General features: G+C 32.8%; 1 protein-coding gene across 2 annotated transcripts; it reads left to right on the forward strand.

Annotated features, from left to right (window-relative positions):
* The first annotated feature begins 10,125 nt into the window (after nt 1-10,125).
* On the forward strand, nt 10,126-20,641 carry LOC105338084 (uncharacterized). 2 transcript variants are annotated; one of them, XM_066085420.1, is made up of 6 exons: nt 10,126-10,368; nt 10,566-10,756; nt 16,804-16,906; nt 17,189-17,334; nt 19,220-19,621; nt 19,772-20,641. In XM_066085420.1, the coding sequence occupies exons 2-6, from the start codon at nt 10,642-10,644 to the stop codon at nt 20,212-20,214; spliced, it is 1,209 nt and encodes a 402-aa protein (XP_065941492.1). In that variant the 5' UTR covers nt 10,126-10,368; nt 10,566-10,641; the 3' UTR covers nt 20,215-20,641. The 2 variants fall into 2 exon arrangements, with proteins under 2 accessions (XP_065941492.1, XP_011441367.3); XM_011443065.4 differs by having other exon boundaries at nt 10,616-10,756; nt 19,772-20,640.
* Nucleotides 20,642-21,460: the final 819 nt, after the last annotated feature.

Consider the following 21,460-nt stretch of genomic DNA (forward strand, 5'->3'; position numbering starts at 1 on the left):
ATCCAATGACAGCAGCATATTGAAAGAGAACAGTCAAACAGCTTTATAATTCTAAATCAACTCGCCCATGCGTATATTAACACGTTTTTTTGGCGATTTGTAGAAGAGGATCCCCTATCAAAATATCATGAAAGCAGTTGAGGTTGCTTTACCTGTATTTCAAATGAAATAAGAAATGTCTTTTTATACATTGTTTGTAACTATATAACACCAATCAGTTTATCAGACTTCCGTTTAGTAATCAAAAAGGATTTAGCATCCCAGCGGTGTCTTGAACATATGCAGTAATGAATTGCAAATTTGAAGTATAACTGCGCCTTGACTTCGTCCAAAAATTACTTTAAGCTGAAGGCGAACAGAATTACATTTATCATTGATTTTATAAACTATATTCATGGAAGAAAAGAATCATTGGAAAATGCACTAAAGTCATCAAAGAGTCGGACCTTCATGATTTGACTGATTTACCATTAGCAATCTCATTTGTCGTCCGTGCATTTTGATTACGGTAAATCAACATACCTTTAAGGCCGCCGTTCTTTCAGAGTAAAGTTGCCCAGGAAGATAATGAGTAAGATGACGTTTTCAATTGATATGTTGCTGTCTTTGTCTCTTCTACAATGCAATCAACGGACAGAAAGGGCGAAATATACAAAAGCTCTCATATAGCAGTTTTTCATTAGGTCTTCAGTTGAGTTTCGATGCTTTGAAAGAGCTTCGCACTATTTTTTGTAATAGTAGTGTACATTGTGAGTTTATTATGTTAAACTTAACCAAAATGGTATTTTGGTAATGCTCGAATAAAAACCAGCAGAGACATGTATATCTGTAGGTTGGTCCGAAACTTATCTGACGTTTTCCTTGCTTTTTTAACGATTTTGATATTTTACATGCTAATTTTCCTGGCATGTAAAATATCAAAACTGTTTTTAAAAAAGCCATGAAAACGTCAGATATTTCGGACTAATCTGTTGGTATGAAATGGACAAAGTGTCACAATTTAACAAAGAAATCAATGTGTGAGACATTGTCCACATCGATAATGTTTCAATTTATTCAATGACGAGTAATACAGTTGCTGATATAAAAAAAATATTTGCGAAGGATTGCAAATATGATTATCCTGGCAGAATTTCCTACATAAATGAAGATAAGATAAACTGGAGATTAATCGACGTTTTTTGGAACTTATGCCTCTGCCTACAAGGTTCCAAGCCTTTGTAACCTAATGTAATCAAAATACTGAATGTACTTTTAGATCAAGAAAAAACATATGCGTACGAATTTCACACGTTTTAACACCAATGTAAACAAAATGAATATTGAAAAACGATCTTGAAAGAACATTTTATTAAAATTCTCAATATTTTATCAAAACGGGGCGCTAAAGAGCTGGTGACTATTAGCTTTAATTTTTTTTTTTTACTAAAATTAAAAAAAACAACTTTCTTAACCTGCGAACTATGTAGACTTTAAAATACGTTTTCTTTCTTAATTCTAGAATCATGCTTGCGGGTTTTTTTTCAGTACTTGTTATTTTTCATTGACGTAAATGTCTGTATAATAACAGCGAATATGAAGGTCACTATGACAAATTAGAACATCATCACTTATCTAAAGAAACTAGAAACGGAGACAGTTCCTATATTAGCCCAACTTAAGCTCGAGGTGGGCCGCTCTACATAAATCTCTCTCTCTCTCTCTCTCTCTCTCTCTCTCTCTCTCTCTCTCTCTGCGGTCAATATCTGGACCTTTTAACTCCCAAACGCTTGTCGATATTCCTTTACATAGCTACAAGATCCCACGTTCATGCACTCAAGAGATACTGAGATACGGGTCTGATGTGATAATACAAGTGGTGAACACTGAAGACAATTTTTGTAATGAGAGTGAATGGACCTTGTGACGATAGAAGAACAAATCATTATGATAGCTTATGAAAAATGATACAACTCATAAAAGTAATGACGTGAGATTACTTAGAAGATTGCAAGCAAAATGTTTTATCTTTTTAAGAATGAGTTGAAACATGCGACAAATCAAAATCATGTATAAATCATCGCATTTTTTTTCATGTTTCTTTAATTTAAAAACAAAAAGTATATACAGTAAATAGCTGCTTTTTTCACATGAGGGTTTTTCTAATTATCTTATTCGTATTATAAATACGCTTGTAATTAAAATTGAGGTACAATCGGATCTCCTCTACCTTCCACCACTATGAGTTTGTTATTCTGTGATTCCTATATGTTCTATAACGTTACGTCATAAAATTTAGAAATTGTGTTCATTTTCTTTGTTCTTTGTTGGCAGATTTCTTTCTTGTTTAATTTGAAGATAAAAAGAACATGAATCACCATCTAAGTAAGGAGTATGTAAGACATTGTCCAAACTGAAAATGGTCTATACACAGTTTCAGTGTCACCAAATACTCCAGTAATGACGATATAGCAGATTAGTTGTAATTGCGAATGATTGCAGATTAAATGATGTCCTAACAAAATTTACCAAATAATTGTAGATGAGTCATGGTGTCTGAGAGCTAATCTGACGAAATGAAAAGAGGTTTATAATCAATTGAAGAAAAACGCAATTACATTATTTCAAATAAAATGTTTTCAAGTCATTGATTTTATAACTCGTCCCTCTGCCTTCCAGGTCTCAAGCCATATACTAATTTTTTTGTAACCTTTTTGCATTGGATGTTACACAGGTTATGAATACTACCAGGCTAAACTGATTTTATGACTTCGATCTTTTAATAAAATCCTTACAATTGTAAAATTTGGTCAAGACAGGATGGTAAGAAAAAAGCTGGAGACTGAGAACTTGATATTTTTATTTGTATACCGAGATTGAAGAAAACCAAACCCTTTAACTTGTGAACTTACACATCACGATATGTAGAGTTAAAAGGAATGTCATGTTGTAAATTTTGTATTTACACCCACCCAGTAAATTCAAAATTAACAACATAACAGTAAGGTCTCTCCGTTGGAGAATCATGTTTGCGTTTTATCAGTACACTGTTAATTTTATATTTTTTAAGAGAACTGAATGTCCGCAGGGTAGGTCACAACGACAAATAAGAACAGCGCATCTCTTATGAAAACAACTGGGCATGGAGCTTGTTCGTTTATTAGCTCAACTTAAATTGGAGATGAGCTCTTCAGGTTTAGTAAATTGCAAATCCGTGATAAGTATACCGATTCCTCTCTCCACTGTCAATATTTGACTTCTTGACTCCCAGAAAGTTGTCAATATCCTTTACTTAGGCTTCAAGGCTCCCTTTAACGCACTCAATGCCCTTGAATGCAGCATTCTAAGACCAGAGGTTGTTACTATGTAAATTTACTTGATAGGATATAGTGGTGGGCATCAAATTGTAGGCAATATCTGTAATGGAAGTGAATCTAGACCTTGGACAGAAGAACAGCCAATCATTGTTAATAGTTTGAATTTAAAAAATAAAGATACAAAACCACTCTCATCGTCGGAAAGAACGAACGGTCTCGCTTCTCTTACCTTCTACCTTAGATAAAACATTTCATGAATACATGCATAGCTAACTGAATCTTAGTCAAGTTAAAGTTATACCGTATATAAATTACTTTACCAATAACGTTATTCCTCCGTATATTGATTGAGTACAAGAGGAAGCGGGGCCGACCGTTGTTTCCGACGATAAAAAGGATTGTAGGCCTAATACATTGTAATATGCGAGAAAATGTTAAAGTTAATTTGAAGTTTTCAAGGGAAAAAGGTGCAATTAAGTACCGTCTTTATGAAATGGTCCTTAAAAAGTCACTGCGAAACATTAAGATAAATTAAAGTGAATATGAAGCTTTTCAAGATTCCACAGATGATGTTAATATTTTAATGGTCAATCTGAAATTGACCATTATTTGAGCGTAAATGATTGACGGTTCCGACCACATTTTCATGGTTAGATACCGATCTAACCGGTATATATATATAAGGATGAAGAGTAGTTCGCATGTCGATCTTTTTCTCTTGTTAGACAAAGTCTTTTACCAAATATTGTGCGTGCAAAATCCCTTTCGAGCCGTCGCTTTTTCAATAGGCTGGAAATAAGATGTTACCATGAATACATGCAAATGTGCTGAATCGTTTCAAGTTAAAAATTATAAACTACAGTAAATATATGAATCTTAAAATTACCAATGCGACACAATATTCCTCTGTATAATGGTTCAGCAACTGTTGTCGAACGAATATTTGCAGTTTTAACAATGACATTTTTATAATAAAAATTGATAAAGTATTGAGATACCTTCGAAAAGGTTTTTATATTTTTCATTGTAATTGCCTATATTTACCTTATTTTTGCTCGTTGACAAAGTCGAATAAACATTTTGGCTAAACATAAGATCAAATCCCAGGAAATACAGTCAAAACAAATCTACCTTCCTTCCGCCGGAGTTTTTTGATAAGTTTGGTATACTTTTATTCCAATATAAATGTATTTACATGTATTTAGTATTTACCTAAAAATGATAATGCATAAAAGGTCAGACAAATGTTGTTTTGGTGATAAGGGGTCAATTTTTTTTTATTTAAAGACCTCCACCCCCACCATCGATTGTAAAAGAAGGTACTAGTATATCTATACTCTTCAGACTAGGTCTTTTAATGCGTATTGCCGTAAATTGCAATTTTGCACATGCATATTTTATAACAAAATCTTTTGGATCATGAAACGTATGGTAAAAAAAATTCCAGTTATCTGAAATAACATATACTGATACATAAAATATTTTTCATGTCCTTTGCTAATTTTCAGTCTCAAGTTTAAAAAGACACATGACAATTTAGAAGATACATGGTAGTACTAATTACAGTTTTAAATTGTTAAATTAACAAACAAATTAGATAAAGTAACATTTTGTGCCATTTCCTGGTATTGAAAACGATAATCCTATACTGGTGTGGTTGCAGTTAGTCTCAGGAGTTTGACATCTACATTGGTTTTTTCTCTCTTTTTTCATTCAGCTGAAATACGCATGCCCAGAATCATAAGAAGAAATAAAGGGAAATATCTGCTCAAGCAACTTGTTTTCCTTAGTTCAAATTTTTATTGGAAAAAAATCAAAAGATTTTGAATACGCGTTTACATTTGTATCAAAATGTGCTTTCTGAAACTTTATAGCATATCATTTTGAATCTTTATAATTATATACACTTACACAAGTATAACATTTTATTTGCATGTAAAAAATTGTATGTCAATTATTGTATAGGGAGAGGGCTACATAAGTTTTAGAACTTGTGCCTAATCCAATTGTAATTATATTACAGTAAAATAAGTTCAAACCCCAAGCAACAAGTATTTGTTTCTGCAATAAAGTTTACCCTTAAGTATAATAAAACAACACGTGGTACCTAACTCTGAATAAGAGTACTCAAACATCTAGTACTTGTATCTGCGATCAAGTTTACCCTAAAGTTAAATAAAAACAACATATGGCATAAAACACTGAATTGCATAGAGCACACCTCCTCCGTCATTAGCAATCATTTACTCCCAAAGGAAAAGCAGTGATCAAGTGTTTCTGTACTTTTTTCCTTTACGACAATCCACCTACAAAATCCAATGTGACATGCTTGCCTTTATTTTCTCCTAATTGCATATAAAACGGATTCCAAGCATTGTTCACCGACTGGAAAAGTCGTTTCACACCAGAAGACTTGGGCACCACTTACCTAAAAGAGTATAAAAAATCTCAGATCAATAAATGTTTTAAAGAGAAAAAAGAATATTGCAGAGAAGTAAGCGGAATGAATACTTAAAGAGAAATGAGATTCGTTTATAAAAAGTCTGTTAGGCATTACTGGAAAATGTAAAGATTCAAGAACTATCTTTACTTAATTGTGGACCACAAACCGACGTGGTTTGAAAATTAAAAAAAATTGACGGTTAGATCTACATTTGAAGAAATTGTAGAAAACTCGTGTGTATACCAATGTAAGTTTATTTCGACGTTTTACCGATCGCCTGCAACGGTTTCTTGCGAGGGTTTTTTTCTTGTCTTTTTTTTCATGAGAAACTCTAAAGTACTATTTATTAACAGTATATTATTGTTTGTTTAATTCTTTCTTTGTGAAGGAGCAAATTGTGATCATTTTCCTTTAGAATTCTGATTAAGCTCTTCATCTAAAAACGAAAAAGGAACGTAAAAAAACAATGTGCGTCCACAATAAGGGGAGGGGCAATATTTGTTCTTGATTTGAAATTTGTACATGACCAGAAAATTACATTTTTATGTTAACAAAACCAATGCCAGTACTTATTTTTTTTCTTGATAGACAAAAGGGTTTCACATTCCTGTCCTATAAATGTGATGAAATGAAGAAGAAATAAAAGCATCTCTCTTTGATAAACCTGGGTGAGTAAATTAAACGATCCCCATCCCAAGCGTAAATTTGCAACAAGATTTTTTTTTCATTTAATGTCAATATGGTAAGAATTTGCGGACTGAAAACATTTTACAGATTTTATTTTCCGCTATAGATAAAAATTCTACTCATTTTTATGTCCGACATTCATATACAATTTTATAAGAATTGATAATTGTAATAGCAAATAGACCCAAGTCAAAGGTTGTAATGAAGTGTTCAGAAATAATTCGATTTTATCGCTTCGTATACCATAATAGGATTACAAGACATGTCAAGGTCAAAAGGTTCAGACAACGGACGATAATATTGTAAGACCATTAAGTTCCAAATAGAAACATCATAGGCATATTTCAAAATAGTAGTCTGAAGATCACATGTTGGTCTTTATATCGAAAACCCATCGCTAGAAGAATTTTACCGACGAATGCAACAATTCTTTAACAAATAACAGGAATATTGACAGTGTTCTCTTTACCCCTGTCAAACCAGTATGGTGATTTTTGCAACCGGAGGAGACACAGCAAGAAAAATATTCCTTCTTGTGACTACCAGAGTACATGTTATATATTCATTTAGTTTCTAACATTTCCATGTGTGGTGTTTGTGAAATCGATTATTTTGTTTACCGCAGTTTTTCACAAGGTTAGAATAATTTTCAGATGTCGTCAACACAGGCATTCAAAGAGCAGAGAATTATTTGCTATTATATTTTTTACAATTTGTACTCATCAATTAACACTTTTACCATCATAGTTTGGGGTTTTGTTTTGTTTTTACCTTTTTAGGTATGTAATGAAATAAAAATAATTTATCTTTGACGTAGAAGTTAATTAAAAGAGAAGAATAGAAGGAAAACAATGGTAGGTCATCAACTGATGTCTTTGACAGTTGACGTCGAATAACCGTGATTTGAATTCACTTTCGATGATGGAAGACATGTCTATTCCTACTCAATAGGCAACGGGCATAGTAATGTCTGGTAAGATGAACAGTTATGGAGGGTATCGGGGGTGAGAATGGTCGTAAAATGCACATTAAAGTTCGATAGAGTGGATCGCCATAAATCTCCTTTTTATAGTACTATATAACGAGATTACTGACCGACGGTGACCAAAATGGACGCACTTTGTCGGTGAGTGCATCATTTAATCATATGCAAAGTACACTCAGGGGAAAGCTTTTAAGACTTTTAACGTATTCACTATAACATATAGAGGGTCACTTTCGTGTCAGCCATACAGTTTACCTAGTGTTACCAACTTGTCGTAAAAATCGTTGAAAAAGCCAGGAAAACGGCAGGTATTTTGGATATTACAGATGCGGAATTGTGTCACGACATTTCTGCACTTAAGAAATGTTTCGTGGTAGAAATTTAAAGTAAGCTGATTCAGAGATTCTTGTTATTTTCATAAAAATTCACAAAAAATTCGCGAACAGTCTATAAAATGTTGATTTCGTAAGTCTTAGAATAAATTATACATGCATATTTTACAATTCACAAATCTAACGGTATTTTTAACTATTTACGTAAGAATCATCATTTCCTCGCATAAACCTTAATTACGAAAAAATGAAATTTAAAGAAAGTCTACGTCAATATTTAAAGTGAGATAGTAGTTGACTAAAAACAACTATCAAATTCGCTTTTTATCTGTTCGATTTTGCCACTCTGTAACGATCACAACCTCCGTATTCCTTATTATTATTATTTAATTATGTATTGATCTATAAAGTGACATAGCTTTCCTCCAAGTTCTTAACCGGCTGTTTGGTGGCACTTCGCCCTTTAGTTTAATTTGATCATGATGTTTTCTCCATCTCTTGTTCCTAGGTTTGGGAGGTTGGCGGCCATATCTTAACTAATACAAAGCATGGAACATGCAGCAACAACTTTGCCTAGAGATACAGCATATACATGTACACTCATCTGATAAATAATTTTTTAAACAATAAACACAGGAAAATGAAGCTGTACATCGTGCGAAAATGAATGAATTGTAAACAAAATTTACTGAAAACAAATATTACTGTACATGAATGTGTGCACAATAGAATGAATTCAGTTACAATAGGATTCGGAAACAAGTTATGAACTTATAATATTAACCGTTTCCTTGAATACAATTTACAGTTGTTATTTAGGTAGACTATCCTGTTCGTCGAAGAATGAATTCAGTTAAAAGAAAGAAAAACAAGAGTAAAATAATGAATTTTTAGAATACCGTTAAATTTTATAGGAACGCTCTACAACATTGGTTTTATAGTGTACAGAGGACTTTCATAAATCGTTACATTATTATTATTTTAAGGTAATATAACTGCCATCTTTAAAAAACGCTGAACTTGTTCAGTATGGTTGATTCTGGTATTTTTAAACAGATACTCTTAGAGTCATTTTAACAAAAGCTTGGACTTTCGGTGGGATGTAACTATCTAGTTTGCTCATCAAAACAAGTTGTCAAATATTGACCTCCTTTCTTTTAATTCGTTGAGAAAATCTCATTAATATTCATAGACTGTCAAAATTGAAATTATTTTTACCTAGATCTGCTCTGTTTGACATATTGACATTGAAAGTGTTATTGCGTTCAGTGTATTCATATCTATTAGCAAATGACCGGACAGTTAACCATACGAAGACCCCCGCATTTATCAAATGGGAGTTCCTCTCGTACTGTTTTAAGTCCAAGCTATTGTTAAAACGGCTCTAGTGAACTCAGGTTTATTTGTAATGATTGCCTATTCAAATGAAAATTACAGCTCCTGGTCGGTAGGATCGGAAAAATGTCTTTAATTACATTGTAATTCATGATCCACATCAACAAAACAGAAATTAAATAGTTTTCGTTAACCATAATAACTCCACCTCTTATTACTACGTCAATCATCTAAGGAAGAACTACCCCCCCCCCCCCCTCAAACCCCCCCCCCCCCCCCAACAAAAATGCACATGAAAAGATCCAGTGTTAAATTAAATACAGATGTACATGTACCTAGTATGCAAATATCGGTGATTCTTTTTATCTTAATATCATAACCACATGGGTTTTTTTTAATTGAAATTAAAATGATACAAGTCCATCTAAATTGTGTAGTGGTAAATATTATCTAAGATCAACTACAGGCACCTGCTTTTTTATCAATCAGTCGCTCAATAATATATAAAAAAAAAATCAACCTCCTCTATATACATGTATATTTATACATAGAGGAGGTAGAGTTTTTTTATATTTGGCTTCTTGAGCGACTGATTGATCAAAGCTCAGGTGCCTGTGGATCAACCAACCAACGAAAACTTGATTTATCAAATTTTAATCATAAACCAGTTTGATAACAAAAAGCCACCGAGTAAAACGGTTATTCTTCGACGATTTATGTGGTAAAATTTGCCCCCTACATTACCATATCTGAAAAATTTTACATCCCTGCAGAGCATTTATTTTACATGACATGCTAATTAGCAGTTATCAAGGAGACAGTTGGTGTAAGTTATTGCAAGAAATAAGCTCTGTGATCTTTTCTTTTGCATGCTGAATAATTCACATAGATACCAGAATTAACGAGAAAATGATCAGACAACACACCGCCATAAACACACGTAAAGCTAATCAAACTAGATGGAGTTAAAAACCGTTATGCTATTTTTAAGGTTTTTTCTCCCGTGACTTCTTTATCCAATATGCATCGCTGTAAGAAACAACGACGAATAAACGTCTTCCGGCGTATCGGCGAATCGATAGCCATCGTCAGTACACTTCAATACACTTATCATCCCATGCAGTGCTATCACCTCGCCATTCCACCATCTTAGTGATGAAGTCCGTGTGGCTGCAGGATTTGATTAGGTTTCGTGTTGTTCAATAATCTGGTGATGCCAGATAAATCCTAGTATTGTTTTCTGGGGAAAACGTTAAATTCCATTGAAGGATTTTGTACCCGGCATGTAAGGTAAGGATTAATTTCAATCCATTCGTATAAATTTTGGAAGCAGCAACAATTTATCTCTTATCCCATTTTAGGAAAAATTACAAAAACGAAAAATAAAATATAAAAATTGCAGCATAAGTTTATAATATTTTGTCCGCTTATACTTTGATACATGTATGAAGTCCGATTTATGATTTTTGTTGTTTGTTTTTATTTAGATGAAAATTATTGACAACAATTCTGAAAGAACAATACCTTTATCTTGCAGATAACGTTAACAACCAAAAACAAATAATGAGAAAGAACAAAACGGATTCCGCCATTTTTCAGATTATGCTTTATCTCATTATGACGTCACTTCTATGTTTCTTCATGAACAACACTGTTCTTGGACTCTCAGCTTACAAAGGTAAACTTTTCACTGATTCAAACCAAATGCAAACAAAACTAACAAATAAACAAAACAAAAAAAACCCCAAAAACATCGCTGAGAAGACCAAGTCGAATAGAGAAGAATACAATTTAAAAATTCCTTTGGAGATATGTTCAAGAAAACATACTCAAATTGTTTTATTGGAAAACAATTGGATATCTTGGAACCTCTTACATTTTGGTATTATACTTGTTAATCATCGCTTAAAGGGGCGTGGTCACGATTTTGGTCAAATTCTATTTTTTCTGTTTCTATTATTTACAATGCTATACTAGATATGCTTGTCTAATGATGAAATGAAATTCGAGAATCAGTCGTAGAGTTATTAGCAAGATACATGGCCCACAATTCTTTGTCATGTAAACAAGGCTTGTGTCCTGTTTTTGTTTACATCGGTTTAATATGCCAGTAAAAAATCGTTTTCAACTTGCTTTATCTATGTTGTAGTTCATTTCAAGCATAAATAAACAGCTCCTAACGTTTAACACATTCACTTTAGGTCTAAAACTTGAATTTTTACATTTCAACATTCAAAATGTAAACAAAAGCTTTGTTTACACAGCAAAAATGGTAAGCTCTGCAACTCGGTTTTAACTCAACAAATGACACTTTTTAGGTTGCTTGTTAAAAAGGCCTTGCTGACACATTGTAAACATTCAAATCGAAAAAATATTTTTTGACCAAAATTGTGACCATGTCCCTTTAATTAGGAGGCAGTAATAAAAGTTTCAAAATCATGGCTAAATAATATTTTGTGTTGCCGTTTTCTATTCTACACTACCCAGATATTTTTAACGAATGAATATATGGTTGTATAATTCATAACTTATATATACAATTTATAAAAATTAAAATACTGACAACAGATTATGAACAGTGTGATCATATTACCCAGTAAATGGTTTTTTTAAAGAAGTTTATTAAACCAATTTTCGTCAAGAGTTAGCAACTGCACTGAATACCGAAATGATTTTGATCGTAAGATATAAAATGAAGCATACGTGTAGAGTTGTTTGTTCTAGTTTAGGCGCAAATCGTTCCCAAATGTTTTACTTCTCCCGAGCAATATTGGTCTTAACTATAGAGGCGGGACTGTGATGCTTCGCGGAAGTGAAACAATACTGATTAATTGGATTCTCAATGGTTATAACATGCAACACAAAGGGTTTGAACCACTGACTTCGTTCACTGGCTTTTCTACTTACTGCTAAACTGCTTCTCTTGTTCATTTTAATTTTTTGGGAGAAAAAAGTGAAAGCATACACCATCAAATACATGTACATATATGGCAAATCATCATTTAAAGATTATCAGGGAAATGATGAATGTCACAAGGCTTAATCAAGTATTAATAGCGCTTCTCAGTGCCTCAGTTTGATGGGTAATTTTAAACATATTAATTGCTGTTGTCTGGATATCTCATCTCGTTAAAAGAGTATACAGGGCAACAACAAAAGTTTTCTTTGGTTTTTGACCAAGAAACCTTTTGTCAAAGAAGGAACTTAAAAGTTCAACATCTGCGTCAGTCCTCAGGATTCTTGGCATGGTTCTCTATCGTGCCAGCGCCTACACAGACAAGGGAATTTACGTTTAGATCCAAATTAAATGACTCGTAACGTTAACTTGTAACGCCACGCGCTTAACATGAAAGCATTGCTTTTTTTTCCTTTTTTTTATTATTATTACCTGATTTTTCTAACGTGTCGGGATATGAACCCAACTTTCTTCTATTATACTGTCAGGTGAGAAAACCATTATATTGTAATTTATAACTCGTGTCAAATAACTGATGATTGAAATAATACAACACAATGCATTACGTTAAAACAATGGTGATTAACGTTGGTATGTGTTCATTATCAGCATTTATTCTATGTACAGTTATGTCAGAGATAAATGAACCACTGTGGAATCATCATTGTTCGCGGAGTCCCATTTTCGTGGCTTCTGCAGTATCCCTTGTCCACGAATTTACATCCTTACGAACCAGTATTACATTTGTTTAACATTCGTTACCCAGTAGAACTTGTTGCAAATGAAATTACCTCCCACTGTGCACAAACCAGTAAATTTTTTGCTACCCACGAACATTGACCCCCACGAATAAAAATGATTCCACAGCAAATGTAGCGGACTTGCACCGTGTGTGCACCCGTGTAGTGAAAGAGGACGTTCTCACTCATCGGTCGTGTGCGCGAAAATAATTTTAGCTTTAGAATTTAAATACTTTGAAAGTTCGGATTTGTTTTGATTGGGATTGAACTTTCAAAAATGGCGGCTTCAGGTCAGTCAATTTCGCTTATATTGAATTATGGATATATTGAAATAATTTGCATGGTTCCCTAAATTTCAATATATCCCAAGTACGCTGTATTAATAAAACACTTTATTCTACAATTCTTATGTTTCACAACACGGTTCTTTAGAAATCGTCTGAAGGTTTAATCATGATTGATTACAAAAAGTGTGTTTTACAATAATTAAGTGTAAAACAGAAAAAAAACTACAGAATAAGAGGAAATTCGAATTTTTTTTTTCGTATAATGAAGGTTTTCTCGGTTTTAAGTTACATCAAGGTTCGTGGTTCTCAAATCGATTGGTTACATTGTTTAAACTATATCAATCCATCTCAAAATACTGTAAACCACTTTTTTCGCGATGACATTTTTTCACGATTTATCGAAGTTCGCGGCGACAATTTTTTTGCAATCAAGATGTAGACTTTCTGAATATAATATACCAAAGCTAATTGAAAATTGGTTATTCCCGACGACTTTCTCGCGAATCTCGCGAACATTTCTCGGACGCGTATAAAAGTAAAATTATAAGCTTTGAAAAGTACTAAATTGAGCAAAGCACTACAGTATCCACACAATTCATCATAATACTAGTTAAAGGGACTTGGACATGACTTGAGCTCAAATTTTTTAAAGTTTATTTTTCGATTTAAATGTCTAGAATGGTCAATATGGGTATATTTAATGCTTTGTCGAAATTTGAAAGTCAAATATCGAGGTACAAGCGAGTTACAGAGGTTAGAATTCCTTTTGTAAACAAAGCACGAGTCCTGTTATTGTTTACATGTGTGTTGTATCGGTATAAATTTTAATCTAATGTTCCATTTTGTCGTTGATAAAATTATTTATGAACACGTTGAACCAGTTTATCTCGTTTGTACCAATTATTTTGTCAAAGAAATGACTATTTCTATACTTTACATTATTCACACTACAAATATAAGACTCGAGCTTTGTTTACATAACAACCGACTTCTTTCCTCTCTATCTCGCTTGTAACTTGACTTCCAACATTCAAATTTTGGTAAATCATTCAAAATACGCACGTAAACTATTTTATACATAAATATTGATAATAAAATTTTTATCTTAAATCGTGTCTAGGTCCCTTTAAGTAAATACCGAGCAATGAAGAACAAAACATTTAATGACTGTTAATAATTTAATCTAAAGCCATAATTTTAAGTTAAATATTGTGTAATTTTTTTTCTATAAGAGAATTGATTGTAATAACAAGTTTACACCGATTTTTGAAGATCTGAGTACTGAATACTTTTTCCTTATGATTTTTAAAAAATGCTAATTCTTATAAAGAAATATTCGTGCATTTGTCCGATGCTTAAGGTTATATTCAATATGAGCTCCCGGTTCGATTCGCTCTTTAATGACCGGCGTTTCATTATTTATCATATTTATAAAACCAATCGTATTTCAAAAAAAAAAATAGATCTCTCGCGACACTTTAAGATTAACTTATGTGTGGCATACAATTTGTCTTCAGAGCACAAAAAGGGTCGCAAATAACGTGTAACTGTGATAATTTGGCGTTAAAGAACTGGCATTTTTATCATCTTTTTTACAAAATAATACTTGTATGAGGTTTCTTTGTGGAATAGCGTTAGCTAGGCTATCGATTTCTCGCGACGATCCGGGGAAAGAAGGCTGTAACCGTTAGATGACCTTCTTGTTGTTATCTCTTTCTCGGCTTGTAATACCTCATACTTTCTTCTCGACACCGGAACTTTCCGGTATTAATTGATCTGGACTTTGGCAAACACTTTTTGGTCTTTCCTACAGGGTTTGGAATATTTACATTATGCACCGGATGTTGCAATTTTGGAGTCAGTCCCTAATGGTTTGAAGTATTGCCTAGATACATTTGATTCAATATTTGTTCTGCAATATAAATTAGGTATAATAATTTTGGTGTATTCAATAAAGTTTTAAATATGAGATTTTCGGCGTTTTCATGGAGTTTATAGTATGATTTTCCTCTAATATTTATTTCAATGTTTATGAAAATGAGCAGTCACAGATGCCTAGGAAATCCATTTGTTGTTATTTTACAACGAAGTATAAAAAAAACTAGGCTAATAAATCATTTTCTAGATACTCTTTTGTGACGAGTTCCATTCAGAACTCTGAGGAAATCAGTATTTGCATGAGACTTCATTTGATGTAATGATGTACCATAGAGAAGTTCATTCAATAATACAAGTATGCGTTGTGTAAAATGTATATATAATTACTTTTACAATAATTATTTCTCTACTCTTGGTTTTGTGCGGAGATTATTTTTTTATTGGTGTACTGAACATGTTTTAAAAGTACAAGACATTATAATATGTCATTCTTTACCACAATCTCTCTCTCTCTCTCTCTCAATCTCTCTCTCTCTCTCCTCTCTCTCCCTCTCTCTCTCTTTCTCTCTCTCTCTCTCTCTCTCTCTCTCTCTCTCTCTCTCTCTGGTCTGATCTACTAATTAAACACTTTGTCATCCATGCATCATAACCTAATAATAAGCATAGAATATTATTGTCATTTTTGCAATATATTTCTATGGATCCTTTACATAGCTGTATCACATTTTGGACCACTGTGCAATGTAGGTAATGATAAATTCCCAGTTAAATATATATCATACAAACACATCGAATTATCAAATTGCAAAGATCATAACAAAAAAAACACATAAACACAATTTCTTGTTTTTATTTTGTTCAAAAAGTAAAATCTACTGAATAATATAATGAATAAATCTACAGAAGATTTTACCAGATACTTGCATTCACAATATACTTCAAATTGATTTTAGGACAAATGTATTTGTCACTGGCACTCAACAACATACTGTGGCATACGTAAACTAGAATTATGGGTCATAATTATTTTGTGTTTGATAGACTTAAATTGAAGATTTTCCAAAAAATGTTGAATTAAAAAATATTATATTATATTAGAGACCATTACGAGTAAAAAAAAACTTCACACTTGTTACTGACATATTGTACACAAACAGTAAAAAATCCGCGAGATTCGCGACCAATGTCCGACTTATAATACTTAGTACTTGTTTAACAGAAATCGTGTCAAAATTTTGATCAGATACTTGCACATACTGTATTCTACTGTATTTGACCCTTTTACAATAACAATAGATTTCAACAAAATATCCCGTTTCAGAGGAACTAACCTTTACATATATTTTTATATATGTTCACATGTCCACACACATTTCCGCTGGCCAAGGGTCCGATTCCTTTATATCACGAGAATGAACGTATTAGACTCTTGCGAAGATGGTTCATAGAATACCTATTTTTATGAAATATAATGTTATCTGCTATTTTTGTAAAATGTTAGTCTGCAAACATATTTACTTGTCGTGATATCAACACTTTTAACAAGGTAGTGTTAAAAGAGTAACCGGTATTTTATAGCTTAGACTGGGATTAATGTTTTTTTGTAATTCGAAGATGAGATATGTACTAAATAACTAAAGGCATAATTCTAAATAAAAGCATCCATGAAAAAAATCTATTGAGGATGAGTTAATGGTATTCAGATGACTAACGTTTATCAGATAGTTCCTTCTTAAATGAAATATTGATAAAATCAAAAATGTTTAAAGCAGACCGGGGGACCGGCATGGAGAGTGACCAGGTTGCCCGTTACATTGGTTTTGACCTCAACCAAGTATCTATTAACGATGAAACTTCATTGTAGGAAGCTGGGTAGGAGGCAATGTTTTCTGCCAACTGTTCGCGTACTTCAGCAACTCCTTAGTCTCCTTTGCCATTTTAGCAGCTACACTGGCAACGTTTGAAAGGTAAGAACATGTTTCATTCTCGGTTATACCTGATAAATGACAATGTATATGGATTTAGTCTTTTTAATCTTTTTAATAAGCGAATAGCACAGAGACAGTCATTCTATGTAAAACGAATTGCTGTGTTATGTGTGCATTAACCACGCTGAAATGAAGCAGTGTGTTACAATTTATGTGTTGTGTAAAAGCATATCTAACTCCATCAGTTCTAAAGAATATATCCAGCAGCTTGCTACCTGTACCTGTAAAGAAAGGGGTTGTTTTTGTTTTTACTTCTAACAGAAGATACGCTGTGATCGATCCAGACAAACATCTCCAGGTGTTCACACCCATCAACACCAAGCTGTTACTGGTCGGTCTCTACATGCTGTCCGTGCTGCTTTGTGCTGGACCTCTCTATGGATGGGGAGAGTACTCCAGTTTTAAAGGTAACATTATATAAATAGTGCCTGTTTGGGAGGGTAACAGTTGAAATTGACACCCCGAGAAAACCATTGTCAACCGACGCGAAGCGGAGGTTGACAATGGTTTTCGAGGGGTGTCAATTTCAACTGTTATCCTCCCAAACAGGCACTATCTATTTTGTTATACTGAATGTCTTTTTTTAAAATTTTCAGAAAATTTTACTGCTTTTACATAGGAATAACGTGAATTCTACAGCGAACCGTACGCGCATAATTTTCGCGCATGTAACATTTTTTAATGTTACCCGTTGCCAAGTGCGTTGCTAACGCTGAGGGTAATAGTAAATATTATTAACTGCGTCTTAACCAATCAGATTTCAGTATTTAACATGAAAGTATAACAATATATAAATAGTGCCTGTTTGGGAGGATAACAGTTGAAATTGACACCCCGAGGAAACCATTGTCAACCGACGCGAAGCGGAGGTTGACAATGGTTTTGAGGGGTGTCAATTTCAACTGTTACCCTCCCAAACAGGCACTATTTATTTTATTATACTGAATGTCTTAAGGTATCCCACTACTCAATGTTGTTGTATAAAGATTTTCTTGAGAAGTATATCATTGAAATCTGTAGACAAAACATACTTAAAAAATACAAAGATAATGGGGGGTCAGTATCCATCCCTCTGAGTTATGGCTTATTTAATTTGACCTTTTCGCACCTAAAATGCAATTTCATCCTGATTAGGATTTGTTGTCAGTATTTTTGATTAAGCGAACTTATTTCTTCAAATATTGTTTTTAATTATGCACAATGGTCACACTAAATAGAGGGATTACGAAAAAAAATTATATGAAGCTGCGTAAATTTTTGTGTGACCTTTTTGCACTTAAAATAGACAATTTCTATAATAGTTACAATTTGATTTGAAATAAAAACTTTTTGAATATCAAGAATTTTATAAGATTAATCCAGTTTGCCTAGATATGTATTCAGTATCATTTTGACATAATATAACATGGGGGTCAGTGATGTCAAATTTTAGATATAGGGCTTCAAAGGTAAAATTCTCGCAAAATTTGGCTTAAAAAATTCAGACATGTTCTATATATTTGCATGATTTTATGCTAAACGGTTATCACATTTTCAAGATTTGATTTTGTACATGTCACACAGAACCTATATAATATGTTACAAACCTATCAAATGTTAAAAATGTGAATAATGAATAAAGTATAATAAAAAGAAAAGTATATTAAAAATTCATAAAATTGCTTGTTTCTGTCATTTTCGTCTAAAAAACCTTCCGCACGAAAAAATAGTTCCCCAAAAAACTTGTTGGTTTCTTCAATTCAAATGGATTTTCTTTATGAATGTTGTGTAATTATGAAATAATAATCTATCTGTGGTGATTAAATAAATAAAATCATATTCATTTTAAATATAATGATCATCTGCGCAATGAAATCAAAACATTAGGAGTGAGTTACCTTAATTTTATAGTATAATTTTTCTGCTTTTATATAGAAATGACGTGAATTCTACGGCGAACCGTACGCGCATAATTTACGCACATGTAACAATTTGTTGTGTTACCCGTTGCTAAGTGTGTTGCTAACACTGAGGGTATTAGAACGGATTATCAACTGCGTCTAAACCAATCAGATTTCAGTATTTAACATGAAAGTATAATAAAACCATATGCTGCTGTGCGCCGATATCTTAAATACTTTAAGATGAGTGCAAGCAATTTAGTGTTGAAAGTGGTCTGTTTTTTAAACAATTTTTTATATGCTTGTATAATAAAAGTTAAAGATTATTTAAATTTTTGAAGTACTGAATGATGTTTAATGTTAAAATATGGAAACCTGTTTCTGTACTTAGTTTATTCGAATTTATTTCTAGGAGTTATGCAGATTCTGATATCGGTTTCCTTGGACGACGAATCTTTGCAAAACTCGACTTTAAGTAGTATATTGTGTCAGCAACGCAATGGAACGCAGTACAGCAAACTAAAGGACCTGTCTACTCGCGCCATCAACACACTCCTCCAGGAATGGCCCCTAACAGTCCGCCGCTCTGAAATTACGAACTGTATGGACGGCCGAGTAATTCTGCAAATACGAGCCGAGAACACACAGGTAGCCGACAGGCTTCTTGAGGATATAAGTTCGAATTATTTTGATGACATCGTATTCAAGGGTTATGTGAATGAGTCTGAAGGCTTGGGAAGTGGATTATCGGTAGAGACTTTCGTGAATAAAGACGAGTTCCAAGCATACAGGGATGCGTACATCACTTTTCAAAGTAAGAATATAAATTTAATCTTTGATTATTTGATTTACTAACATATAATATTTAACGTTTTTTTGTAAAGTTTTATTGAATGAATCCAAATCAATTTAACGCTTGATGTCAAAATTTGAAAAATTGCCAAGACTTCATTATTTTTAACAGGTATTGGAGTATGTTCCTTGGATTTTTCGCCGACCAATGCGTATGTAATCTCCTCAACAGTGTATATACTGTGCACAACGTTGATAGGACCGCTCGTGGTGATGGTCATAAATTCATTGGTCATTCTCAAACGCATCAAGTGCCCGTATCATTCACTTAATAGTGACGTCACCTACCTTAAATCTGTGAATATTGGAGGAATAGTGACGGCATTGTGTTGTGTTCCATATTACATGATAAATTTCATGAATATGCATAGCATAGTCATAAATAGAACAATTAATTTAATATGCACTGCAATGTTTTATAATGCGGGGCTCTGCATTTTACTGGGCTTTTTTATTGAGTACGTCTCTAACGTGCTCAAAAGAAGGTTCAGGGGACACTCATTGATGGAAGCAACTGAATTACAAAGCATTGGGGAATCGACTGGCGATTGTTAGCAAAAGAAGTGAAATGTCGACCTGACAGAAAGTGAATTGATCTCTACAGGGTTGATCATGTCCATATAAGGCAGCAAACGAACCATACAATCTAAGCACGGAATTTATTAATTTGATGGCGCGTTTTTGTTGAGCCAAACCTTTTTTAATGAAACAATAGCCGTTAATAAGGTTCCATGCTCCACCGATTTAATCTTTTCATAGTATCGAACAAAATTCCGCTCTATGGCTAAATGTAATTAAAAGTTATAAATTGCAGTAGTTCGTATAATTAAAATGCAAATCATTTTTATTATTTTTTTTTTTTGCATTTTATTATCCTGGTTTTCTGTGAGTAATCAGAAATAGTACCAATCGATCAAATTAGTTTTATTTTTCAAAGAAATGTATACTTTATTAAAAAGAAAAAAACTTCATTGCGTATTGTAATGAAAATGTAATCGAAATTTTCAATAAACTGTTTTCTTCATTTTGCTTTCTTTCAATTTGATGGAAAGAGTAATTATGTAATTTAAATTCAAAATAACGTAATAAAACAGATATAATTTTTTGACATAATGTATATTTTATCTTTATTCGAAATGTGTTAACACGTATTGGCATCCTGTGTAGTTATTTGTTATCTCTTTTTTTCTCTTGTTTTTAGGGCCATAAAATTTAGACGAGCTCATTATTGATTTAATCTCACTGGAATAAAAGTTATACCGGTAATTCAAAAATACAGTGAAAAAGACGCCAAAATCATTTGCGAGTTCATTAAGTTGTAAAGTATCGGGTTCTCTGACTAGTCTAAAATTTGATATAAATTCTAATCAAATATTGAAAATTTGATGGTCAGGCATAGTCACCGATTTTCTTCATACTCATCAGTTTGATAGACTTTCATAATTAAAACAGACTTACACCATTTTATTGGTGCTATGTGGGTTCGTAGCCATAGTAACCGAGAGTTAAGATGACAGATTGGCATTGTAAGCTTATTTGACACTCCATTATAAGTAATGGTATCAAATTGGGATTTTTTAAGCAGATGAAAAAATGTCTTTTAACATACTAGGAAAAATAAGTGGAGAAGTGCATATTTTCAAAAGTGTTTAATACTTAATCAATAAAATGCTCTCTTTTGTGATTTATGCGGGTTATGAAGGTAGCGATCATTGGAGAAAAAAAATACATAACCAGCGTTAGCGGGTTATGTAAATTTTTTTCTCCAATGATCGCTACCTTTATAACCCTTATAACTGTT

This window comes from Magallana gigas, chromosome 5 (assembly GCF_963853765.1).
Source record: "Magallana gigas chromosome 5, xbMagGiga1.1, whole genome shotgun sequence".
Lineage (NCBI taxonomy): Eukaryota > Metazoa > Mollusca > Bivalvia > Ostreida > Ostreidae > Magallana > Magallana gigas.